Here is a 20,494-nt window from a genome sequence, read left to right as displayed (position 1 = left end):
AAAAGGACCTTCCTTCCCTTGTCCCTTCTCAGCAATTCAGTCGCAGCCATGTGACAACACCACTCTAACCCAAAGGTCCATGGCCTGTACGTTGTCCTTTTCACTTCCAGCGATTTTCATAATGAAAAGGAATAACCATTACAAAAATGTTAGTTCCCTCCCCGCCTCGACTCTAACCCTCAGATGAAGAGCCATGGTTGGAAGTGTGTCCACGGGATGGCGGGGGCAGGGAGGGGTGGTGAAAAGCCAACATTAAGAGAAAGACAGACAACACATCATAGTTAAGACGTTCACGTTTCCTCAAATTGATCTATAGGTTTCATACAATTCCTATCAAGATCTCAGCAAGCTTTTTGGTCACCGTGGATAACCCTATTCTAAAATTTATATTGAAAAAGAAAGGCCTTAGAATAGCCTGAATAATTTTGAAAAAAAATGGGAGAAATCATTCTTCTCAATGTTAAGGCTTACTATTTAATTACAGTAATCAAGACAGTGTGGAGAAACCAGTGGAGAAACAGACACGGATCAATGTCCACTTTAAATGCCTTACTATTTCATTTGTTAATTACACCTCAATAAACCATGAAAACAAAGACCATGTTAGGAGAATGAAAGGATGAATTACAGATTAAAGAAAATACTTGCAAAGCACATATTTGACAGGGCACTGGTATCTAGAATATATAAAGAACTCTCAAAACTCAGCAGTAAGAAATGAAGCAATGCACGTAGACGTGGGTAAAAGATGTGAAAAGACACTCAGAAGAAAGGATGTACGTGCAGCCTTGACAGCATCGCCATGGGTGTGGGAGGGCGGAGTGGGAGCCAGGCCTCAAATGCATGGGCCTCAGGTCCTGTGAGACAAAGCAGACTTTCTTGCTGTGCTTACTTCTACGATGGACAAAACACTGTGTTTGGGTTCTCAATAAAGCAGGAGTTCCAAAAACCAGAAAAAAAGAGGGGGAAGCATTTGATGTTTCATTATTTTTTGAAGCATCAAAATAGTCATCTTAGGGGAAAGCCAGGTCATTGTACACTGACCTAGATCTAATATAAATAATTCAGTGTTTTCTTGGTTTTCAGAATGAAAATAGGGGGATGGTGTCTAACAATCTTGCTGAAATCAGAAGGGGAGACATTCTAAGTGTAGCGTGGTCCTTCTCACATCCTGGCCTAACTCCTGGCCTGGGATGTGAAGCTAGAAAAGAAAAAAACTAAAAACCACCCTGAACCAGTAAAATTACCCCCTGCCCAGCAGAGCCAGACCACCAGCATGAATGCTGGACTAATTCTTATGACAGGGATTATCTAGGCAAGGAAAGGTGGGAGGGGTGTGCAGAGAAGGGGGCGAAGTGGAGAACTGGACCATTCAACAGCAGACGTCAATCCCCCACTTTCAATAGTGGACTGAACACATAGGCAGAAGATCAACAAGGGAACAGAAGACCCGAACAACACTTTAAGCCAACCAGACCTAACAAACATCTATTTATAGAACACTCCACCACACAGAACACACATTTTTCTTAAATTGTTGTATAAATGGTCCAAAACTGGCCCCGGTATATGGGCCCTTATGTTGTTTACTTCTTTACAGCAGATTGGCAGTGTTAGCTCGAAGCCAAATTCAAATTCTTACAGATCCAATTGCTTCAAATATATCCAAAATAAGCATATGTGTAGCCATTTAGAGCCTGTCTGCTTTCCATACGGTGCAAAACTGCACCCAATACCTGCTAGCCATAGATGAGATAAACCCTGTGGTTATAAGAGGCCCCAACTGCTGCCGCCCTTCAGCGTTCCGACTCACAGCCCCACACCTGGCTGCTGAGTGACATCAACTAGACACGTAAGCCCCTCCCCACCATTCCCCTCTTCTCTGGGAGCTCTCCTACCTGCTCCCGCTTTTGGATGGTGGCCTCTGTCTCCGGAAGGTCTCCCACTGGGAGGGGCTTCCCCTCCCACGCAGCCTTGTCCAAATACCGCCCACTAAACTGGAAAACGGCCGTCTTGGTCAGCCCCAAGATCTTTGCACTCATCACACAAGTGCACACGGGACATTCTCCAGGACAGACCACACGTTGGGCCGTGTAACAAGCCTCAACACATTTAAAAGGACCAAAATCATGCAAAGGGTGCTCTCCACCCACAATGGAATAAACCTAGAAATAAATAACAGAAGGACATTCGGGAAATTCACAAATATGTGCAAATTAAACAACACGGTCCTAAATGTGTTTAAAATTTAGGTGAATGAAACCAAAAACTCAATATACCAAAAAGTATGGGGTGCAGCTAAAATAATTTCCAGAGGAAAGAGCTGTAAATGCCTACCTTAAAAAAAGAAGAAAAATCTCACAGCAGCAACCTCAGCTTCCACCTTACAGACCAAATAAAGAAGAGCAACTAGGCCTGAAGCAAGCAGAAGAGAGCGAATTAATACCGACTACAGCAGCAATAGGTCACATTGAGAATAGAGAGACAACAGAGAAAATGAATAAAATTAAAAGTCGATTGTTTAAAAAGAAGATTGATATGACTGTAGCTAGACTGACCAAAATAAAAAGGGAGCAGACCCAAATTACTAAAATTAGGGATAAAAGGATATTACTACCAACCTTGAAGAAGTAAAAATGGTTACAAGGGAATACTACCAACAATTTTATGCTAATAAATTCGATAACCTAGACAAAATGGATGAATTCTTAGGAAGATACAAAATAACAAAAGTGCAAATAGAAAATCTAGATAGACCTATAATAGGTAAAGGGATTGAATTATTAACACAAAATTTTCCCAGAAAGAAAAGCTCAGGCCAAGATGGCTTTCTGGTGAATTCTACCACACATTTAAAGAAAAACTAATATCAGCCCTTTACAAACTCATCCAAAAAATAGAAGAGGGAGGTAATACTTCCCCACTCATATTATGAGGCTAGTATTACCCTGCTAGCTCAACCAGACAAAGAAATCCCAAGAAAAGATTACAAGCCAAAATTCCTTGTGGATATAGATGCAAAAAGCCTCAATAAACCAGCAGCACATATATTAAAAGGATTATACTCCATGACCAAGTGGGACTCATCCCAGGAATGCTAGCTTTGTTCAACATAAGAAAAGTAATCAATGTAACACACTATATTAATGGGATAAAGGACAAAAACCACATGATCATATCAATAAATGTAGAAAAGCACTTGACAAAGTCCAACACCCTTACAGGATAAAACACTCAGTGAACTAGGAATAAAAGGGAAATTCCTCAGTCTGATAAAGCCATCTACAGAAACTCCACAGTAAACATCATACTTAATAGTGAAAAACTGAATGCCTTTCCTTTAAGATCAGGAACAACATAAGTAATATTCACTCTCTCCTCTTATTTAACGTATTACTGGAAGTTTTAGCCAGCATGTTAAGGCAAGGAAGAAAGAAAGGCAGGAGGGAGGGAGGGAAGAAAAGAAGGAAAGAGAAAGTATATGAGGGGGAGGAGGAAGGGAGGGGAGGGGGCAGAGAGAGGGAGGGAGAAGAAGGAAGGAAAGAAGGAAGGAAGGGAGGAAGGAAGGAAGGAAGGAAGGAAAGTAAGAGAACACAAATCAGAAAGGAAGAAGTAAAATAACTACCTCTATTCGCAGATGACATGATCTTGTATATAGAAAATACTAAGGAATCCACTAAAAAACTGTTAGAACTAATGAATGAGTTCAGCAAAGCTATAGGATACAAGACCAACATACAAACATTGATTATACTAGAGCATTGAACAATCTAAAAATAAAGTTAGAAGAATTCCATTTACCACAGAATTAAAAAGAATGCAAAACTTAGGTACGGGATAAATTTAACGAAAGTACAAGATTTATACATTGGAAACTAGGAAACATCATTGAAAGAAATTAAAGAACTAAAAAATGCAGAGACATCCCATGTTCATGAGTGAGAAGACTTCATATCGTTAATATGGCAATACTTCCCCAAATAGGCCTACAGATTCAATATAATCCCTACCAATATTGCAGCTGCCTTTTTTGCAGAAATTAATGAGCTGGTTCTAAAATTCTCCTGAACATGCAAGGGACCAGGAATAGATAAGACAATCTTGAAAAAGAAGAATAAAATTGAAAGACTCACACTTCTCAATTTCAAAACTAAATACAAAACTACAGTAATCAAGACAATGTAGTACTGGCATAAGCATAGATTAAAAGAATACAATTGAGAGTCAAGAAATAAACCATCATATTTATGATCCATAGACTTTTGACAAGAGTACCAAGACAGAAAGAGAGAGACAGAGAAAAAGAGTAAGAGAGATCAACCAGTGGGGGAAGAATAGTCTTTTCAACAAATGGTGCCAGGACAACTATACACCCGCATGCAAAAGAATGAAGTTGGATGCCTACCTCACACTGTATGCAAATTAACTCAAAGTGGGCCACAGATCTAAATGTAAGAACTGAAACTGTAAGTCACTTCTGGGAGTATATCTAAAGGAACCCAAAACATTAATTCAAAAGAACATAAGCACGCCTATGTTCACTGCAGTGTTATTTATAATCACCAAGATATGGAAGCAGCCCAAGTGTCCATCAGTACATGAGTGGATAAAACAACTATGGGACATTTACACAATGGAATTCTACTCAGCTGTAAAAAAGAAGAAAATTTTGCCCTTTGAAACAGTATGGGTGGACCTCGAGAACATTATGTTAAGTGAAATAAGTCAGACAGAGAGAGACAAATACCATATGATTTCACTCATGTGGAATCTAACCAACAAACTGAACTAACAGGCAAAACAGAGACTGACTCATAGATGGAGAGCAGGCTGACAGCTAGAGAGGGGTGGGGGAAGGTTAGGGAGTGGAGGGATTGATCGAAAAGGAAAAGGACTCAGGACATGAACAACCGTGTAGTGATTGCTGGGGGGAGAGGGTATAAGGCGACTAAATGGTAATGGAAAAATATATAATAAAGATTATATCTTTTTAAAAAAGAAAACATAGGAGTAAATCTCCACAGCCTGAGATTAGGCAAGGATTTCTCAGATATAACACCAAAAGCACCATACAAAAGAAAAAGGAAAAAAAAAAACTGTCCAGAAAGCATCCAGCCACATGCTATGAACATGGAGGCATTTACTGAGGAAGATACAAGAAACATTGTACCTAGGACAATCACACCTCACTCTCCTTCATAGTAGGCACCTTGGGACCTCACACAGATCTTTGTTGATTGCAGCCCACGTGCGTTCAACAGTCTCAGGTGTTCTGCTTGATGCAGGCCTTCCAGAACATGGATCACTTTCAATAGATTCTCAGTCATCTTTGAAGCATTTGTGCCACGCTTTTATTTGTGCTGCACTCATTGCATCGTCTCCTAAAGCCTCTGAATCATCTGAATAGTTTCACGGAGGAATGTTCAAGCTTAATGCAAAAATTCAATGCAAATTTGTTGCTCTACTCAGTCATTTTGAATGTGATGGCCACACAGTACACTCAGTGGCATCTACCGCCCCCACTGACCAGTCCAGTGAAGTCGCCATGGTTCCCACATGCACATTCCAGTCCACTCTCCCTGGCTGCCAGGTTACATCAATATGGCGCAACCTGTTCTCATCATATTAACAATGGCTGGACTTTTTCCTGATAGACCTCGTATATAAATGTAAAACCTTTGTGCTTCAAGGCATAACATCGAAAAACTTAAAAGACAACCCACAGAATGGGAGAGAATATTTACAAATCACATCTTTAACAAAGAACTGCTACCCAGAATGTATTTAAGAAACTCTTAAAACTCAACAGTAAAAAGACCAATGACCCAGTTAAAAAATAGGCAAAGAATCTAGACATTTCTCTAAAGAATATAACAAATAGCCAATAATCACCTGCAGAGATGTTTGACATTACTAGTCAGGAGGAAAATACAAATCAAAATCACGATGAGATACCACTTCACACCCACTAGAACGGCAAGAATCAAAGAATCAGATGAGGATAACTGTTTGGTGAAGGCGTGGGAACATCAGAACCCCAGGCACTGCTGGTGGGATCACAACCTGGCACAGCTAGTCTGAAACAGTTGGCAGTTCCTCAAAATCTTAAACATAGAGTTATCATACGCCCAATCGATGTTCTCCAGGATATATCCTTAAAAGAATTAAGAATATATATCCACAAAAATACTGGTATATGAATTTTTATAGCAGCATTATTCATAATAGCCAAAGCGTGGAAACAACCCAAAAGTCCATCAACTGATGAGCAGAGAGACAAAATATGGTATTACCATATAATGAAATTTTATTTGGCCATAAAAAGAAATGAAGTGCTAAAAAATGCTACAACATGGATAAGCTTTAGAAACATTATGCTAAGTGAAAGAAGCCAGACACAAAGGCCACCTATGTGATTTCATTTATATGAAACAGCCAGAAAATCTACATGGACAGAAAGTAGGTGAGAGGTTGCTAGGGGGTGGAGGAAGGAGGAGAAGGGAGAGTGGGTACTAATGAACTGGGGTTTTTTTTGGGGGGGGTGATGAAAATGTTCTGAAATTAAACAGTGGTGATGGTTACATGGTTCTGTGAACATACTAAAAGCCGCTGAATTATACCCTTTAAAGGGGTGAATTGTATAGTATGTGAATTGTATCTCAAGTCTGTTATTGAAAAAAAAAATCAGATGTTCCCAGGTTCAAGGTCACATAGCCAGTGAGTACGTGATAGCTGAGATTTGCAGCCAACCTTGCTGGATTCGAACTCCCATTGTCTGGACCATCAACCAGGTGCTGGACCTCCTTCTTGTCTCACATTACAGACTTTTGGGACACTGTCCCGCACTCCTAGAGTTTGTCACTGCCCAACACCTAATCTGTAGCTCTGCCCCAATTCTCTCCTAAGCGTGGGCTAGCCTCTAACTGTGGACGTCTCTGCCTCAAAATCAACATGTGTTAAAACAAGTCTAACTTCACCTTCCACGGCCTTGTCTTTCGTGTGTGAACAGCTCTTATACTGGTAGCTGCCGGCTGGCGTCCTTTCCACCCCCCAGGCCATTTAGAAAGCAAAGATAATTAACCCACCCCAAGCCCAGTAAGTTTTTCATGCTCAGGTTACCACCTCTGACTATTTTCTTTGGTGACCCTTCACCCAGATGACACACCGCCAAGAGATTTTTCATTCTCATTTCACATTAATAATGCCTTAAGTATAAATTTACAATATGGACACAATAGCAACTAAGAGTTAAAAATAGAGACCCTCTGCAAAAGCTCTAGGGAGTCAGTAGCAGAGGCAGGACCCAATACGAGTGCTGCCATACGCTGAGACCGCGCATGCCGTTCTCCACAGTTATAACAGATAAAACTTCCTTTGAGTTCTTCACTTAAAGTCGCCCCCAAAACTATGGCCACTTCGACAGGTGTTCCTAAGATCTTCAGGGAAATCTTCAACTAGTCGTGTCTATTCCTGAAATTACCCACTAACTATCTTATCCAGATGGCTCCTAAAGCTTCCCTTCTTTGGAGACACAACAAAATATGTTTACTATAAAAATTAAACACACATAAGTAATTTTATGCCAAGATATTAAAATTTTTTAAAGTCAAAATTTGACATACCCAGCACAAAATTGTCGTTTAGAACCATTTAATAACTCAGAATAATTAAAATCATTTCTTAAGAAAAGGTGAAATCAATAACAAACAACCCAAAATGCTGACATTCCATTTGTCTGACCATCTGAAATAATGTAAATATGTGTTTTATTTCCGTGTGTGCATTATCCGCCTATTACACGATGTGCCGGGATTACTGCATTTATAGAGTGAATCAGAAAAGCAACTATATCTCTAGCACTCACGTGAGCCACATACTTTCAGAATCACGTGGCTCAACACCAGAGTTGATGGCCATTCGATACAAGGGTTAAGAGAACAGGTGGAATGGAACAGACTCAGCCTCACCCTTCACACTGCTTTCTTCTCCCAGCTACATCTCAGCATCTCAAAGTGACGAGAAGAATACGTCCCTGTCCGGTGAACGAGGCCACGCAGAGACACAAGAAGTAGCACGTGCACACTCTGAACTGCATGGAAAATTAAGGGCACAATTTAGGCCTCTCATTTTAAGTCCTTATGGGTGCACAGAGTTCTCAATGGTCCGTAACGGGTAGAGTGGGAAAGTCTGTGGCCACAGAAACAAGAGCCCCCTCTCCTTCCTGGAGGAACCTCTGCAGGTGATGGGCTAAGTAACGGAAGCCAGCTGTCCTCACCCTCCCTGCTGAGGCTGTGAGAGGCCTGGGCTGAAGCGAGATGACCTGGAAATGTGGCCACACCACCAATTCCATTTGGCTCCAGGCCAGGTGCTGTGCTAGAGGCACTGGCTAGAAGGGGTCGCTGCTCTCCAGGCACTTGCAGTGGCGGCTGACCGAGACGTCTGCACCGGCACCTTGAGCAGAAGGCTGCCTGGACTAGGGGCAAATGCAAAAGCCTGCGGGAGCAAAGGGGTGAGAAAGATGTCTGCCCCCTGGGGATCTGGGGAAGCCTCATGAGAGAACAGGGACTTCTGCAGACCAAAATGAGGAAAGCAGAGGGTGTCAGAAGCAGAGGGGAGAGCCCAGAGTCCTTATTTGTCCTTAATTGTAAATGAAGATAATGACAGTACACCTAATGCCTCAGGTAGTTTTGAGGATTAGGTCTATGTAAAATGCCTGGCATTAGCAGACACGATAATAAGTTCTAGCTATTATCATAGGTAAGGGGTGCAATAAGTAAGGCCAGAAGTATACACTAGAAGGCTTTGAAATCCAGGAAAAAGTAGCCATGTCCTCGCTGTTGCTTCTGTAATTGATCTTGTTTCAAGCCCCCAAGTAGGACAAATATCAAAAGTGAAGAGAAAATAGAAACCTTAGTATTTTTTTAATCAGATTGTGACTTCGTGGAACAGAGGTGCAATGTGATCTTCACAATGAACCCAAGGTGTGGCAAGTATGGTGGCAAGGCCTTGGTCTTAGCTGGAAATGACAAACAACTTGCACAGCAGGACGGGGTTTCCTGGGGGTACCCCAGTGAAGCAGTGGACCTCCCACACACCCCAGGGCTTGGGGAGCAGCAGAGCTGCTGTGTGTTCTTCGACTGAACCAGTTAACCTCTTCTAACTTAAATGTCATCTTAAATGGTGGGCAGCGATACCTGTCACTAGGGGTCATTTTGAGAATTAAATGACATCAGACACATAAAGTGCCTGGTGCCGGGCACTGTAGGTATTTAATAAATATTAACTCTTTTTATAGTCAGGACAGTAAAGACTGGCTTGCCTGGGACAGGCTGTCTAGCAGAGTAAAGATGAGACTTCTAAGAGGAGGCACCGGGAAAGGAAAAGGAGGAGAGGAGGGGAGGGGAGGGGGCCCCTTGGAGGGCTTAAGTGTGGTTTTTCCTCCTGCTGAGAGGGCCTCTGCACTCAATAAACTAGAATGACCCTAGCTGAACTTCCAGGCTTGAAAGTAGAGTTGGTTTTTAAAAGCAGTTCTTCTTTTTCAAGATCGATTGTTCAACAGAACTGAAATGCTGGCCCTCAGAAGAAGCTCAGTCCTGAAACCTGCAGGTTGACCCATGAAAAGCAGGAATGTGCCCTGGCTCCATGGGGAGCAGGGAGCCCGATCCAGGCTGTCCTCTGACCTTTGGGACCCTGCGGCCCCCTCTACTCCAGATTCACCAGAAACCCGAGAACCTGAAAGCTGAGCTCCAGCTAACATATTTAAATGAACCACTTGTTACAGGAACCTTAAACCACATGTCATTTGGTCGTGGGGCTGCCCTGGGCCAAGGGACATTAATAGAGAGTTCCCAACTCACAGACCTACTGTGTTCCGAACCTGCGTATGGAAGGCTGTGGTTTGAAAGACAGAATTCGCTTTCCCAAAGGGGCAATGTGATAAATGGTCATTAGGGCCACAGGCCAGCTTGCAACACTCCAAGGAACTATACGAGCACTAAACACTGCACACTTTAGCCAAAAAAAAAAAGAGAGAAAGAGTAGAGGTCAATAACGTACAATACTAATAATTAAAGAACAAGGTAAGTAATAAAGTTGAGTAGCTTTCATTTGTCTTGAGAACCAGTACTTAAGCAAAGGCAGATTTAATTAAAGGAAGATGGAAAGGTCTATCCAGAGAAGTGAGGGGCCCGGGAAAACTGGTCAAGAGCACTGGCAGCTGGCAGCTGGCACAAGCTATGTCCATTCTAAGAGGCTAGTGCCTGCACCTCAAATGCCAGCCTAAGCCCCAGAAAGGACTGGGGCAGGGGGGTGGTTGGAGGATGTCTCAAAGGGAGTGAGCCTACTTATGTCTATGTAGCCATTTCATCAGCCAAGGTAGGACCTGGCTTCGGTGTTGCTCTCCTTTTAGGAATGATTACCCATTAATGTCTGTCCCTGACCTCCAGAATCCACTGGTGTACAGAACTTTGGGTACCTCTCTCCTACTGATCTCTGAGATCAGACAAGCTCTTGGATTCTCACATTGCCTGGATGGTTTGGATTTGACACCCCCTCCCCCTTTAGACTGAGCCTGTTACTGCCATCCCTTCGACAGAGGGACTGCCCCGCCTGCTGTCCAGACTCTCTCCCTCCACCGCCCTGCTCCACATGACCAGCACTGCACCTGGTTGAAGGCATTCTTAATCACCCATTTTAGCTGTAATCCTAGGAGCAAATACACATTTTATTTGTAAATATTACAGAGACACGAGAAAAGAGGAAAGGAATAAATTGAAAAAGAATAATTCTTGAAAAAGATCACTTGTAAAGCAATAAAGAGGATTTCTGCAACATCCAACCATTAGATGGCACCATCGGCCCAAAGCAGTTCAGTTGCTGTCAGAAGGTCAGTAAGAAGGGAAAAATTCATGAGTGACAGTCAGGGAGTGGATAGGAAGTCCGCAGGGAGCCACTCTGCAAAGAATAATCTAACATATAGAAGGCATTCTTGTGGCAAAAGAATAGAGAGGAATTCCAGCACATCCTGGGCTAGAGGCCCCATGAAGACGGACCGGAAGGCAGGTAGCGAGGCAGCCTGTCCCAGTGGACTCATTATCTTTGTTCCCCCCAATCGGCTGCTCTTTCAAAACTCCCATTGTTGGGGATGGCAGCACCGTGTGCCCAAAGGCCAGGCTGCTCAAGCCACGTGCCCGGGCACCACCCCTGAAGGTCAGTGAAGTCATGTAGATTCTATCACCGACATCACTTGGCCCCATCCGTATCTCTCCATGTCCCCTCCCCCCATCCCCACACACACTGAGGTACACCAGCCACCAAGGGCACTGACATCTTTCGCTGCAACAACAGCAATAGCTTTCTAATTGGTCTCCCTATTGGGGTCCTAGTTGAGCATCCCGCCCCACCCTTGAAGTCAAAACACAAGTCTAGAAATGTCATTTCTTGCTTGCCACTCTGTAACAACTTCCGATTCTGTTTAGGCCACAGTCCAGGCTGTTTAAAGGTATTTTCATAGACCTCCTTGAGCTGGCCTCTGCGGTGTCGCAGCCCCTTTCCTGAGTGGTTAAGAGCCCAGGCCATGGAGTCAGTCTTGACTGGGCTCAGATTCCCACTGCACCACCTACCAGCTTCAAAACTGGGGCAAACTTCTGCCCCTCTCTGTGCTCTGGTGTTCTCCTGTGTAAAATGGGGGTGACAACACCATCTGCCCTGTGGGGTTGTTGTGAGGGCGGAATGAGTTCATGCAGGCAAGGCACTTGGAGTAGGACGCGCCTACCACAGTGAACTGTACTGACATTTGTCACCATGCCCTGCTAGACTGGAAGTTCCAAACGGCAGGGAAGTGTCCATCTGTCGGTCAGTCTCTAGGGTAGCTCCTTGTAAACTGAGCCATCACAAAATGGAATGAAGTTAGCCATAATTTATTAAGTCAGACTACCTAATTGTGAGTTCCCTCTTTGTCTATTGCCCTAAATTGAAACCCAAGTATTCCTAAAGGCTTAGGCAAGTGTTCCAGCTTGTTCCAAGCCACTGACTGAGTCCAGGCTTGGACCTGAGGCCAAGGGCAAGTTGTGGTTGGTTTCCCGGGGTAAAGCAGCCAGGAGCCAGGAGGCTCTGCGTCCTCCCCCACAAGCGGAGGTTCTCCCCTTTGTCCTCTTTGGAGAGCCCAGTTTGCTTTTAGGGAGGTGTTCCACAGGATTAAACCTGCAGATATCTAAGGAAAGGGGGGCAGCGGGCCCAGGGAAAGGAACACGACCGTGGACGCGCAGAGATTCAATCTCCCTGCATTTGGACGACCGTCTCGTCTTCTGATAAACGCTTCTGGGGCAGAGAGCTGAGAAGAAAATGATCTCTCTCTTTCTCCCTCCCTTTCTCATCTCCTTTTCTCTCCGGAACTCCCCACATCTCTACCTACCTACCTCTGAGTGGTCCTTCAGTCCTCCAGCCCTGTCACCTGGTCACAACATCACTGGTCTCAGCGCCCAGGACGTTTCATGAGCGGTGAGGGTTGACAACTGCTTCACTACAAAAACGCCCTTGACTCAAAGGGTCTCATCGGCAGTGCAGCTGGTGATGACCTTCAGCTCCCCTCCTCTGGAGGAGGCCAGAGCTCAGGCGGAGGGCAAAGGGGCGGGCATGCCGGGAAGCTCTCGCACAGTCCGGGTCGGAGCCACCAGTTCTGCTGCTGCAGGCTCAGCTCCCACTTTGGCTCCTGCGTCCCAGGAGCGTCAGTCTGCAGACTCGAGCGGACTGGCTGCAGGCCGAGGAATGGGCGCGGGGTCGGCACGCAAGGCGGAGGCGGGGCTGGAGGAGCCCCTGCTGCAAGAGCAGGTACCTGGCGCCAGGCACAGGCTGAGGGGGCACCTAGTCAGGGTCCCCAGGCTCACGCAGGGGCTGAGCGGCCACAATGACTGCTCACCAAGCCCTCACCCCATGCGGTGTGATTTGCCTTGACTCGAGGGGCAGTGACCCGCTGGAAGATGCTGATGGCTTCGCCTGACCCCGCCCCACCCTGTGGAAGCCGAACTCCTCCCCCTCTCTTCTTCCTCCATCCCTACCCCACCTTTCTTCCTTCCTCCTCCTCTCCCTCTCTCACTACCCAGTCCTTAGCCTGCTCATCCCTATCTGTTCCCTGCTACCTGTGCCTGCCTGTCTCTCCTCTTCTCTCCCAGGCAGAAGCCCTCAGGGCCCAGGTGAAGGAAGGCCAGGGGCATTGGAGGACAGCTAGAGGGATGATGGGTCTACATCAGGCTTGACTCTATGGTTCTCAGACTGGAGCTTGCATCAGAATCACTGGGCGGGCTGGTTGAAACGCCGGAGGCTGGGCTCTGAGTTCTAATTATCTCACCTGAAGGATAGGGCCTGATCCTTTGCAAGTCTAGTTCCCAGGAGGTGCTGATGCTTGAGCTCTGAGAACCACTGGGCTAGCTGCTGGTGATATCAAACCCAGTCGCTATTTTGCCTTCACTGAACAATCCCTAGGCCTTGGGCCAAGTGCCAGGAGCTGTGCTGCACCTGGGGCTGGAGGGGATGCAGTTGGAGGTGGGCTTTCCTCTGGGAGCTCACAGCCTGGCAGGAAAGTAAAACAGGATAAAAATAACTCAGAGGGTGGGAAGAGATTACTGTCCCTAAAACAAGTTCAAAGAAGAAACGGATTGTTCCTGGCAGGAGGGATGGGTGAAGCTGATGAGGGGCGTGGCATTTGAGCTGGGCCTTGGAGGATGGATGAAATCTGGCCACCTGGTGATGAGAGGGAATGAGAATTCTAGGTGGAGGGACAGCAGACCAAACTGCTTGGAGGAAAGAAAAGAAAGAAAGAAAGAAAGAAAGAGAGAAAGAGAGAAAGAGAGAAAGAGAGAGAGAGAGAGGGAGAGAGGGAGAGAGGGAGAGAGGGAGAAAGGGAGAGAGGGAGAGAGGGAGGGAGGGAGGGAGGGAGGGAGGGAGGGAGGGAGGTTGGGAAGTGAACATTGGGGAGAGGCAGGGGCGGGTGATACTCATTAAGACTCTGGCAGAAATCCAGGGTTCAGGAAGGTTTGTTGTGAAAGGTAAGGGAGAGCTAGGTTGCGGTGGGCCTTGTGGACCACATTGCGCATCTGGGGTCTGTTCTCTACAATGGGGAAGCTATTTGGAAACTCCATGGCTTTCTTGCCAGTCGCAAAATCCAAAGGAGGTTATAGAAGGAAAACTGCTCACCAGGATGGGCAGGAGACTGGTAGATTCACTTTTGCAGCTGACGTTTGCTCTTCCTTGAGGCTGATATCAATGCCTTGGCCTCTGCCCTCAGGAGGCACAGCCCCTCTGTGAACTCAGGCCTAGGCAGGACTCGAAGTTTTTCCCTGAACCCGATGTAGCAAAGCTGTGTGATCCAGGGACCACAGTCAATGTGTCACCTGGGAGCCGATTAGAAATACAGAGTCTCAGTCTCCACCCCAGGCCTACTGAATTAAAATTTGCATTTTAACCAGATTCCTGGGTGACTGCACAATAATTGGCTTTTAGCTTTCAAATGGCCAAATGTAGTGCACTCTTGGTGACAAGGGAAGGCAGCACCTGGTACCCTGGAGGTCATCCAAAAGTCCTTCTGGGGTGCCGTCTCTGTTCTCTCCAGGCCAGGCTGCAAGGGAATGACCAAGTACCCCCTTTCCTGGGACCAGGCTTTAAATTAAGTTAGTGAGAGGACACAAAAAATGCCCCAAACAAGTAGAGTCTCTGGTCAGATCTGTCTCTAAAACCTTGAACTTAGAGATGATATTTACTCATTTGGCATCATTTCAGACACAAGCAAGACATGTGTTTTGAGACTTGTTGGATTTATACATTGTATCCCAGACGCCAGGGTGACACTGCCTATTGGTGGCCCACTCTCTACAACCTTGACTGAATGGTGCCTCATCTGGTTCTCAAATATTTATTAACAGTGGCCCGATTACTGCTTTGTTTAGGGGTGCGTGCACAAGTGTGTATGTTTTAATTCCGTAAGCAAACATTTCATTAGGGCTCTCATCCTAAGTCATTCTGGCCCTCTTTATGTTTTGCAGATCTCTCACACAAAGTTTTCTGTGGATGATGAGTGGAAGTAAGTGATTAGTATATTTTTTTATCACCATTATACTAAAAATTAGATTTCCATCTTAACCATTTGTGAAATTAAATAAAGCCATCATCAGTTTCCCAGGAGAGAGAAGGCGAGTTAGCACAGCCATGCACGCACGAAGGTAGTATAGACCAGAACCACAGGGTGCTCTGTGCGAACCCCCAAAGTTGGGTTTGTATGTCCTTCAAAATAAGGCAGTGTCAACTTAGTATTTATTTTAGGCACAAGACACATCTGGTTTTCTTTATATGCTGTCTCCTCTGTGTTCTGGTACCTATCATGGGGTCATGGCCCCCTGTGGGCAACATATGAAATGAAATAAACATGAAATGTCCCTCCTTTTTTGCTTTATGGTAATTAATCATGAGTGTATTCCTAATCAAAATAGGAATACCTATTTTATACTTTTTCTAGTACTTCCACATAGGTTAACTATTTCAGATGCATTCTCATTATATATACACAAAATAGAATAATGTCATAAAGCATATTTTGTTTTATATCCATGCAAGTGCTATTTTAGCTTATGAGAGATTTACTCTTCTATCTATATGGTGTAATGAAATTCTATTCATTACATAGAATACTAAATAGTTATTTTGAACTTGGGGCTGTAAAAACTTATAACTAAATTCATATACCCTTTTCTTTCTTCACTTTCCATCTCTTCAGAGAAATGAGTATATTTTAATGAGCTTCCAGAAATCTTTCTTGTCTCCTAAGCTCAGCTTCCAACACAGAAACTAATAACCATGTAATTTTCCTCAGGATGCCTACCTGAAGCGGAGTTCATCACCCATGAAGGGCTTCAGTGCATCTTCCGTGCCTTCTAGCACTAACTTCCTAAGATTCCACTCCAAAGCTGAAGGAAAGGAGGAATATTCACTAGGCTTGCAGGGTTCATTTCTGCACATTCTCCAGCAGGGGGAACCCCTGGGATTTGGATGGGGCCCTTTGCTGAGACTGCTCTTATTAGTAGCTCTGTAGAAATGCTAGTGAAGGGAGAAAACCCAACCCGCACATGCAAAAAGTGCATTTAAAAGGTACTATTTTGTGGCACAGAATATTACCCTGACTGGTACTCTAGCTCAGCGCAACTGTAACCAGCCAGAACTGGAAGCTTGAAGAGATTTTGTGGCTGATGGTGCCATGTTGGGAATGAAAGATAATGCTAACCAATATTTATAAAGTTATTGATCGGCATTGTTCATAATTTCCCCTTTCTTCCCTAATCTTGACCTTGGACTGCTCTTTCTTCTTCTAGGTTAGTGGTTCTCAATCTTGGCTGCTTTCTTAAAATTACATGGTAAACTTACTAAAAAATGACTAATGCCTAGATCCCCATCTGGAAATCCGTATCCTTTTTCCAGGGTTATCATAACAAAATGCCACAGCCTGAGAGGCTTAAACAACAGGAATTCACTTTCTCATAGTTCTAGAGGCTAGAAGTCCAAGATCAAGGTGTCAGTGGTTTTGGGTTTCTTCTGAGGCCTCTCTCTTTGGCTGATAGATGATTGCCCCCTCAGGAGATCATCACTTTGTCTTCCCTCTGTGAGCTCCGGTCCCAATCTCCTCTTCTGATAAGGACACCAGTCAGATTGGCTTGGGGCCCACCCATAGGATCTCATTTTACCTTAATGACCTCTTTAAAATCTCTATCTCCAAATACAGGCTCATTCTAAGGCATGAGGAATAGGGCTTCAACATATGAATTTGGGGTTGGGGGTGCGGGAACACAGCCCATAACACCCAGCAATGGCGTTTTTCATTGATAAGAGCACTGAACTGATCGCTCAGTTCATTTAATTGATGTAGGGTACAGCTTGGGCACTGTGACTTTAAAAGCTCCCTGTTGATTTTAACCTACAGCCAAGGTCAAGTGGCTTTCTTCAAAGCCACTTCTGCTATAGGAAGATGAGCAACATGACACCATCTTCGTGGTTTTCTCTACCCTTGTGCAAAACTAAGAGTCCAGCTAAAAACTTGAACATTCCGCCATCATCTGAATGTGTGTGCCTGTCTAAGATAATACTTAAGCCTCTTCTTTCTCCTTATAATGAAGACAATTTAGACAACTCGCTGAGGAATTTCCTGTAGGTCCGTGGGCAACATTCTCTCCATAGGCCCCGTCAGCTGGATATCATTTTACTTGAGAATATTAGAAATTACTTGAAATGACCAATATTTAAAAATTTTTGACTTTCAAAATGATTTCGTATGATTCAATCTAATTATTGTTATTATTATTACTATTAGGGATAAATAAAAGAGCACGCATGCTTCGCAGAGGTGCAGAGGGGTCATTATTTTAAATTTGCAAATGAGGAAACTGAGGCTCAGAGACCATCAGTGACTTTCAGAAGGCCACATGGCGATAAACTGGCCAATCAAGGACTGGAATCCAGGTTTTTCCAGGACCCATCAGTGATTGATTGATTGATTGATTGTCCCATAACAAACAACTTGAAAGGACAAGGCTGAGGTCAAAACCTCATGGAAAAGCTGAGGGCTGAGGGGAATTGGTTTGGCTGATAAATTCATCCTCCCCCTTTCCACTGCCTTCTCCCCAAGCCTGGGGGAAAGGGAGGAACTAAGGAAAACTTCACAGTCAAAGCTTAAAAACCCTCACATTTGAAATCCCCAACTGCTTCCTATGAGCCCAGCCTATGTTTTGTTTTGGGTTTTTTTGGCTAAACATGCAAAGGTTGAGGCCTTTTGCAGATGACCTCCTTTGCTGGTTCCAGCCTGCAGCAGGAAAGGATGTACAAGATGCACCGGGGCCACGAGCCCATGCACGTGGAGATGATCTTGATCTTCTCCACGCTGATCGTCGCCCAGGTTGTGCTGGTGCAGTGGAGACAGAGGCACGGCCGGTCCTACAACGTAAGTCACCCTGGTGGCTGCTGGATGCCTGCTCCTCTTGCTGCCACATCCCTCCTTTTCTTCTTTTTTTTTTGTTGCCCCTTTGAAGAAAATGGTTTCTTGAGGTCAGTGATTCTCCACTGGGTGCAGTTTTGGCCTCAGGAGACATTTGGCAACATCTGGGAACAGTTTTTTATCCTCCTCAGTGGGAGGAGAGGAGGGATGGGAGTTGCTACTGGCATCTAGAGGCCAGGGATGCTGCTCAGCATGCACAGGACAGCTCCTCCCAGCAAAAACATCCATGGTGCCCAGGTTGAGAAGTCCTGGTTTAAGTAAACCAATTTTCCTTTTGTGCATCAACAACTTCTGCCAGTGGCCCAGGAAAGGAGAATTAGGGATGCCGGGAACAAAAGGTTGAAGCCATCTAACTTTGTTTCGTTAGCAATGCACCGTGGTGGCACTGGCGGTGTGCACAGCCATGGAAGCGTGCTAATGCAGACTCTGCCCTGAACTCAGCCACCTTCCCCGAGGTGCACTTTCACAGACCAATCCCGCCCAAGCATGTCCGCTGGAATGTTGCCACCTCCCGGCCTCAGGGGCCTCTGCTGGGCATTGTTGGGCTGAGACCTTGCATTTGCACTGTTCGGAGCAGTGGTTCTCAGGTCTTAGGGCATATCAGTATCACCTGCAGGGCTTCTTAAGTCAGATTTGCAGGTCTCATCCCCAGAGTTGCTGATTCAACAGATGCCTGATAATCTGCATGTCTACCAAGTTCCCAGATGGTCCTGGGCCCGCCTTTTGATAACCAATGGCTTAGACTTGAGTGTGGCCTCCATGGAGAAACACTGCCCAGGAGGAAGAAGTCCTCACTCACCACTCTGCGTGGGTCTGGGTCCCGGGCTGGTCATTTGTAAGAAGATTTGCCGTGCATGGCATGTGAAGTGCTGGCTTAGACAGTATTTTATTTTCCTTTGACCCATCATTAAAATCATTTTCCGTGTAGCACAGGGTCTAAGGGAATTCTTTGGAGTTCTGCATAATAATTAAGTTTAGGCAATTTTGTACATTTTACTTAGAAGGAGGAAGGAATCTTATTTGGTTTGTCTTCTAAGCAGATGCATCGACTTGCTGCTGTGTCACTATTATCTTGCTAATGAAAACAAACGTGCTCTGTGTTGCAACTTCTTTTAATGAAGGAGACGGAATTAAACCTCATTGATTATACTCTCATATTTTAAAAAGATCCTCAAATATACCTTAACCATAGTTTCCTTATCTGCGAACTAGAAAACCTAGCATAGAATTTCAGGAGAAACTTATTGGTAATATAAAAGTACCGCTATGTTAAAAGTAAAGGTTTGGAGGAAGCTATGTCATGCTAACACTATCAAAAGAAAGCTGGTGGAGCTGTATTAATTTCAGACAAAGCAGACTTTAGAACAAAGGTCATTGTCAGGCGTAAAGAGGGGCATCACATAACGCCAAAGGGGTCAGTTATTCAAAAAGACATAGCAATGCTTGACGTATATGCCCCTAACAACAGAACCTCAAACTGTATGAGGCAAACTGATGAAGCTGTGAGGAGAAATGGACAAATCCACCAGTATATTTGGAGATTTCAACATCCTCTTTCAATAATTGATAGAGCCAGCAGGCAGAAAACTCTAAGGATAGAGTTGGCCTGAACGGCACCATCAATCAACTGATTTCAGTTGACTTTTATAGAGTAATCCACCCAACAGCAGCCGAGTACACAGGCTTCTCAAGCTCACATGAAACACTCACCAATACAGACCACATTCTAGGCCATAAAACACACCAAAACAAATTTGAAACAGCAGAAATCATGCAAAGTACAGCTGACCCTTGAACAAACAGGTTTGTTCTGCACTGGTCCACTTATGTGCAGATTTTTTCAATAAATATAGTCAGTCCTCCATGTCCCCAAGTTTTGTACCTGTGGAGTCAAACAACTGCGGACTGAAAACAGAATCTGCAGTCTGAGGCTGGGAATGCGCTTCCTTCAGAGGGAGGGCCGATTTAAGTTACATGCAGATTTTCGGCTGGAGGGGTGAGGGATGGTGCCCCAACCCCCTGTGCTGTTCAGAAGTCAAGTGTATACTCTGAGATCACAAAAATTAAAGTGGAAATCAATACCTGAAAAATGAAAAAAAATCCAAAATATTTGGACATTAAATAACACAATACTAAATAACACATGAGTCAAAGAACACTCAAAAGAAACTAAAAAATAATTTGAACTAAATGTAAATGAAGATAACACATATCAAAATTTGTGGAATGCAGCAAAAGCAGTGCTTAGGGGGAAATTTTTAGCACAGAATGCATATATTAGAAAAGAAAAAAGATCTAAAATCAGTAAACTAAACATCTACCTCAGGAAACTAGAGGAAGAAGAAGTTAAGCTACACATCAAAAGAAAATAAATAATAAAAATTAGGGCAGAAATCAATAAAAATTAAAACCAAAATCAATAAGAAACTCAATGAAACCATAAGGTGGTTCTTTGAAAAGAGCAAT

The 20,494-nt window shown here is 44.4% G+C and overlaps 1 protein-coding gene and 1 long non-coding RNA gene across 2 annotated transcripts in view; one reads left to right on the top strand and one right to left on the bottom strand.

Moving 5' to 3' along the window:
- Window positions 1-20,494, bottom strand: part of LOC123480594 (uncharacterized) — a 67,593-nt gene that overhangs the window by 21,187 nt on the left and 25,912 nt on the right. Inside the window, exons 7-8 of the long non-coding RNA XR_011650349.1 lie at window positions 14,191-14,387; window positions 13,346-13,566 (exon numbers count right to left, since the gene is read on the bottom strand). This is a non-coding gene — a long non-coding RNA (uncharacterized lncRNA). The remainder of the gene's footprint in view (window positions 1-13,345; window positions 13,567-14,190; window positions 14,388-20,494) is intronic.
- Window positions 12,557-20,494, top strand: part of RNF175 (ring finger protein 175) — a 32,072-nt gene continuing 24,134 nt past the window's right edge. Inside the window, 3 exon segments of the mRNA XM_024569297.3 lie at window positions 12,557-12,828; window positions 15,036-15,073; window positions 17,836-17,974. Of these exon segments, the coding sequence (XP_024425065.3) occupies window positions 12,571-12,828; window positions 15,036-15,073; window positions 17,836-17,974 (435 nt within the window). The 5' untranslated portion in view covers window positions 12,557-12,570.

Source organism: Desmodus rotundus, chromosome 9 (assembly GCF_022682495.2).
Source record: "Desmodus rotundus isolate HL8 chromosome 9, HLdesRot8A.1, whole genome shotgun sequence".
NCBI lineage: Eukaryota > Metazoa > Chordata > Mammalia > Chiroptera > Phyllostomidae > Desmodus > Desmodus rotundus.
The sequence above is the reverse complement of the archived record's forward strand: the minus strand, read 5'-3'. Positions and strand labels throughout refer to the sequence as shown.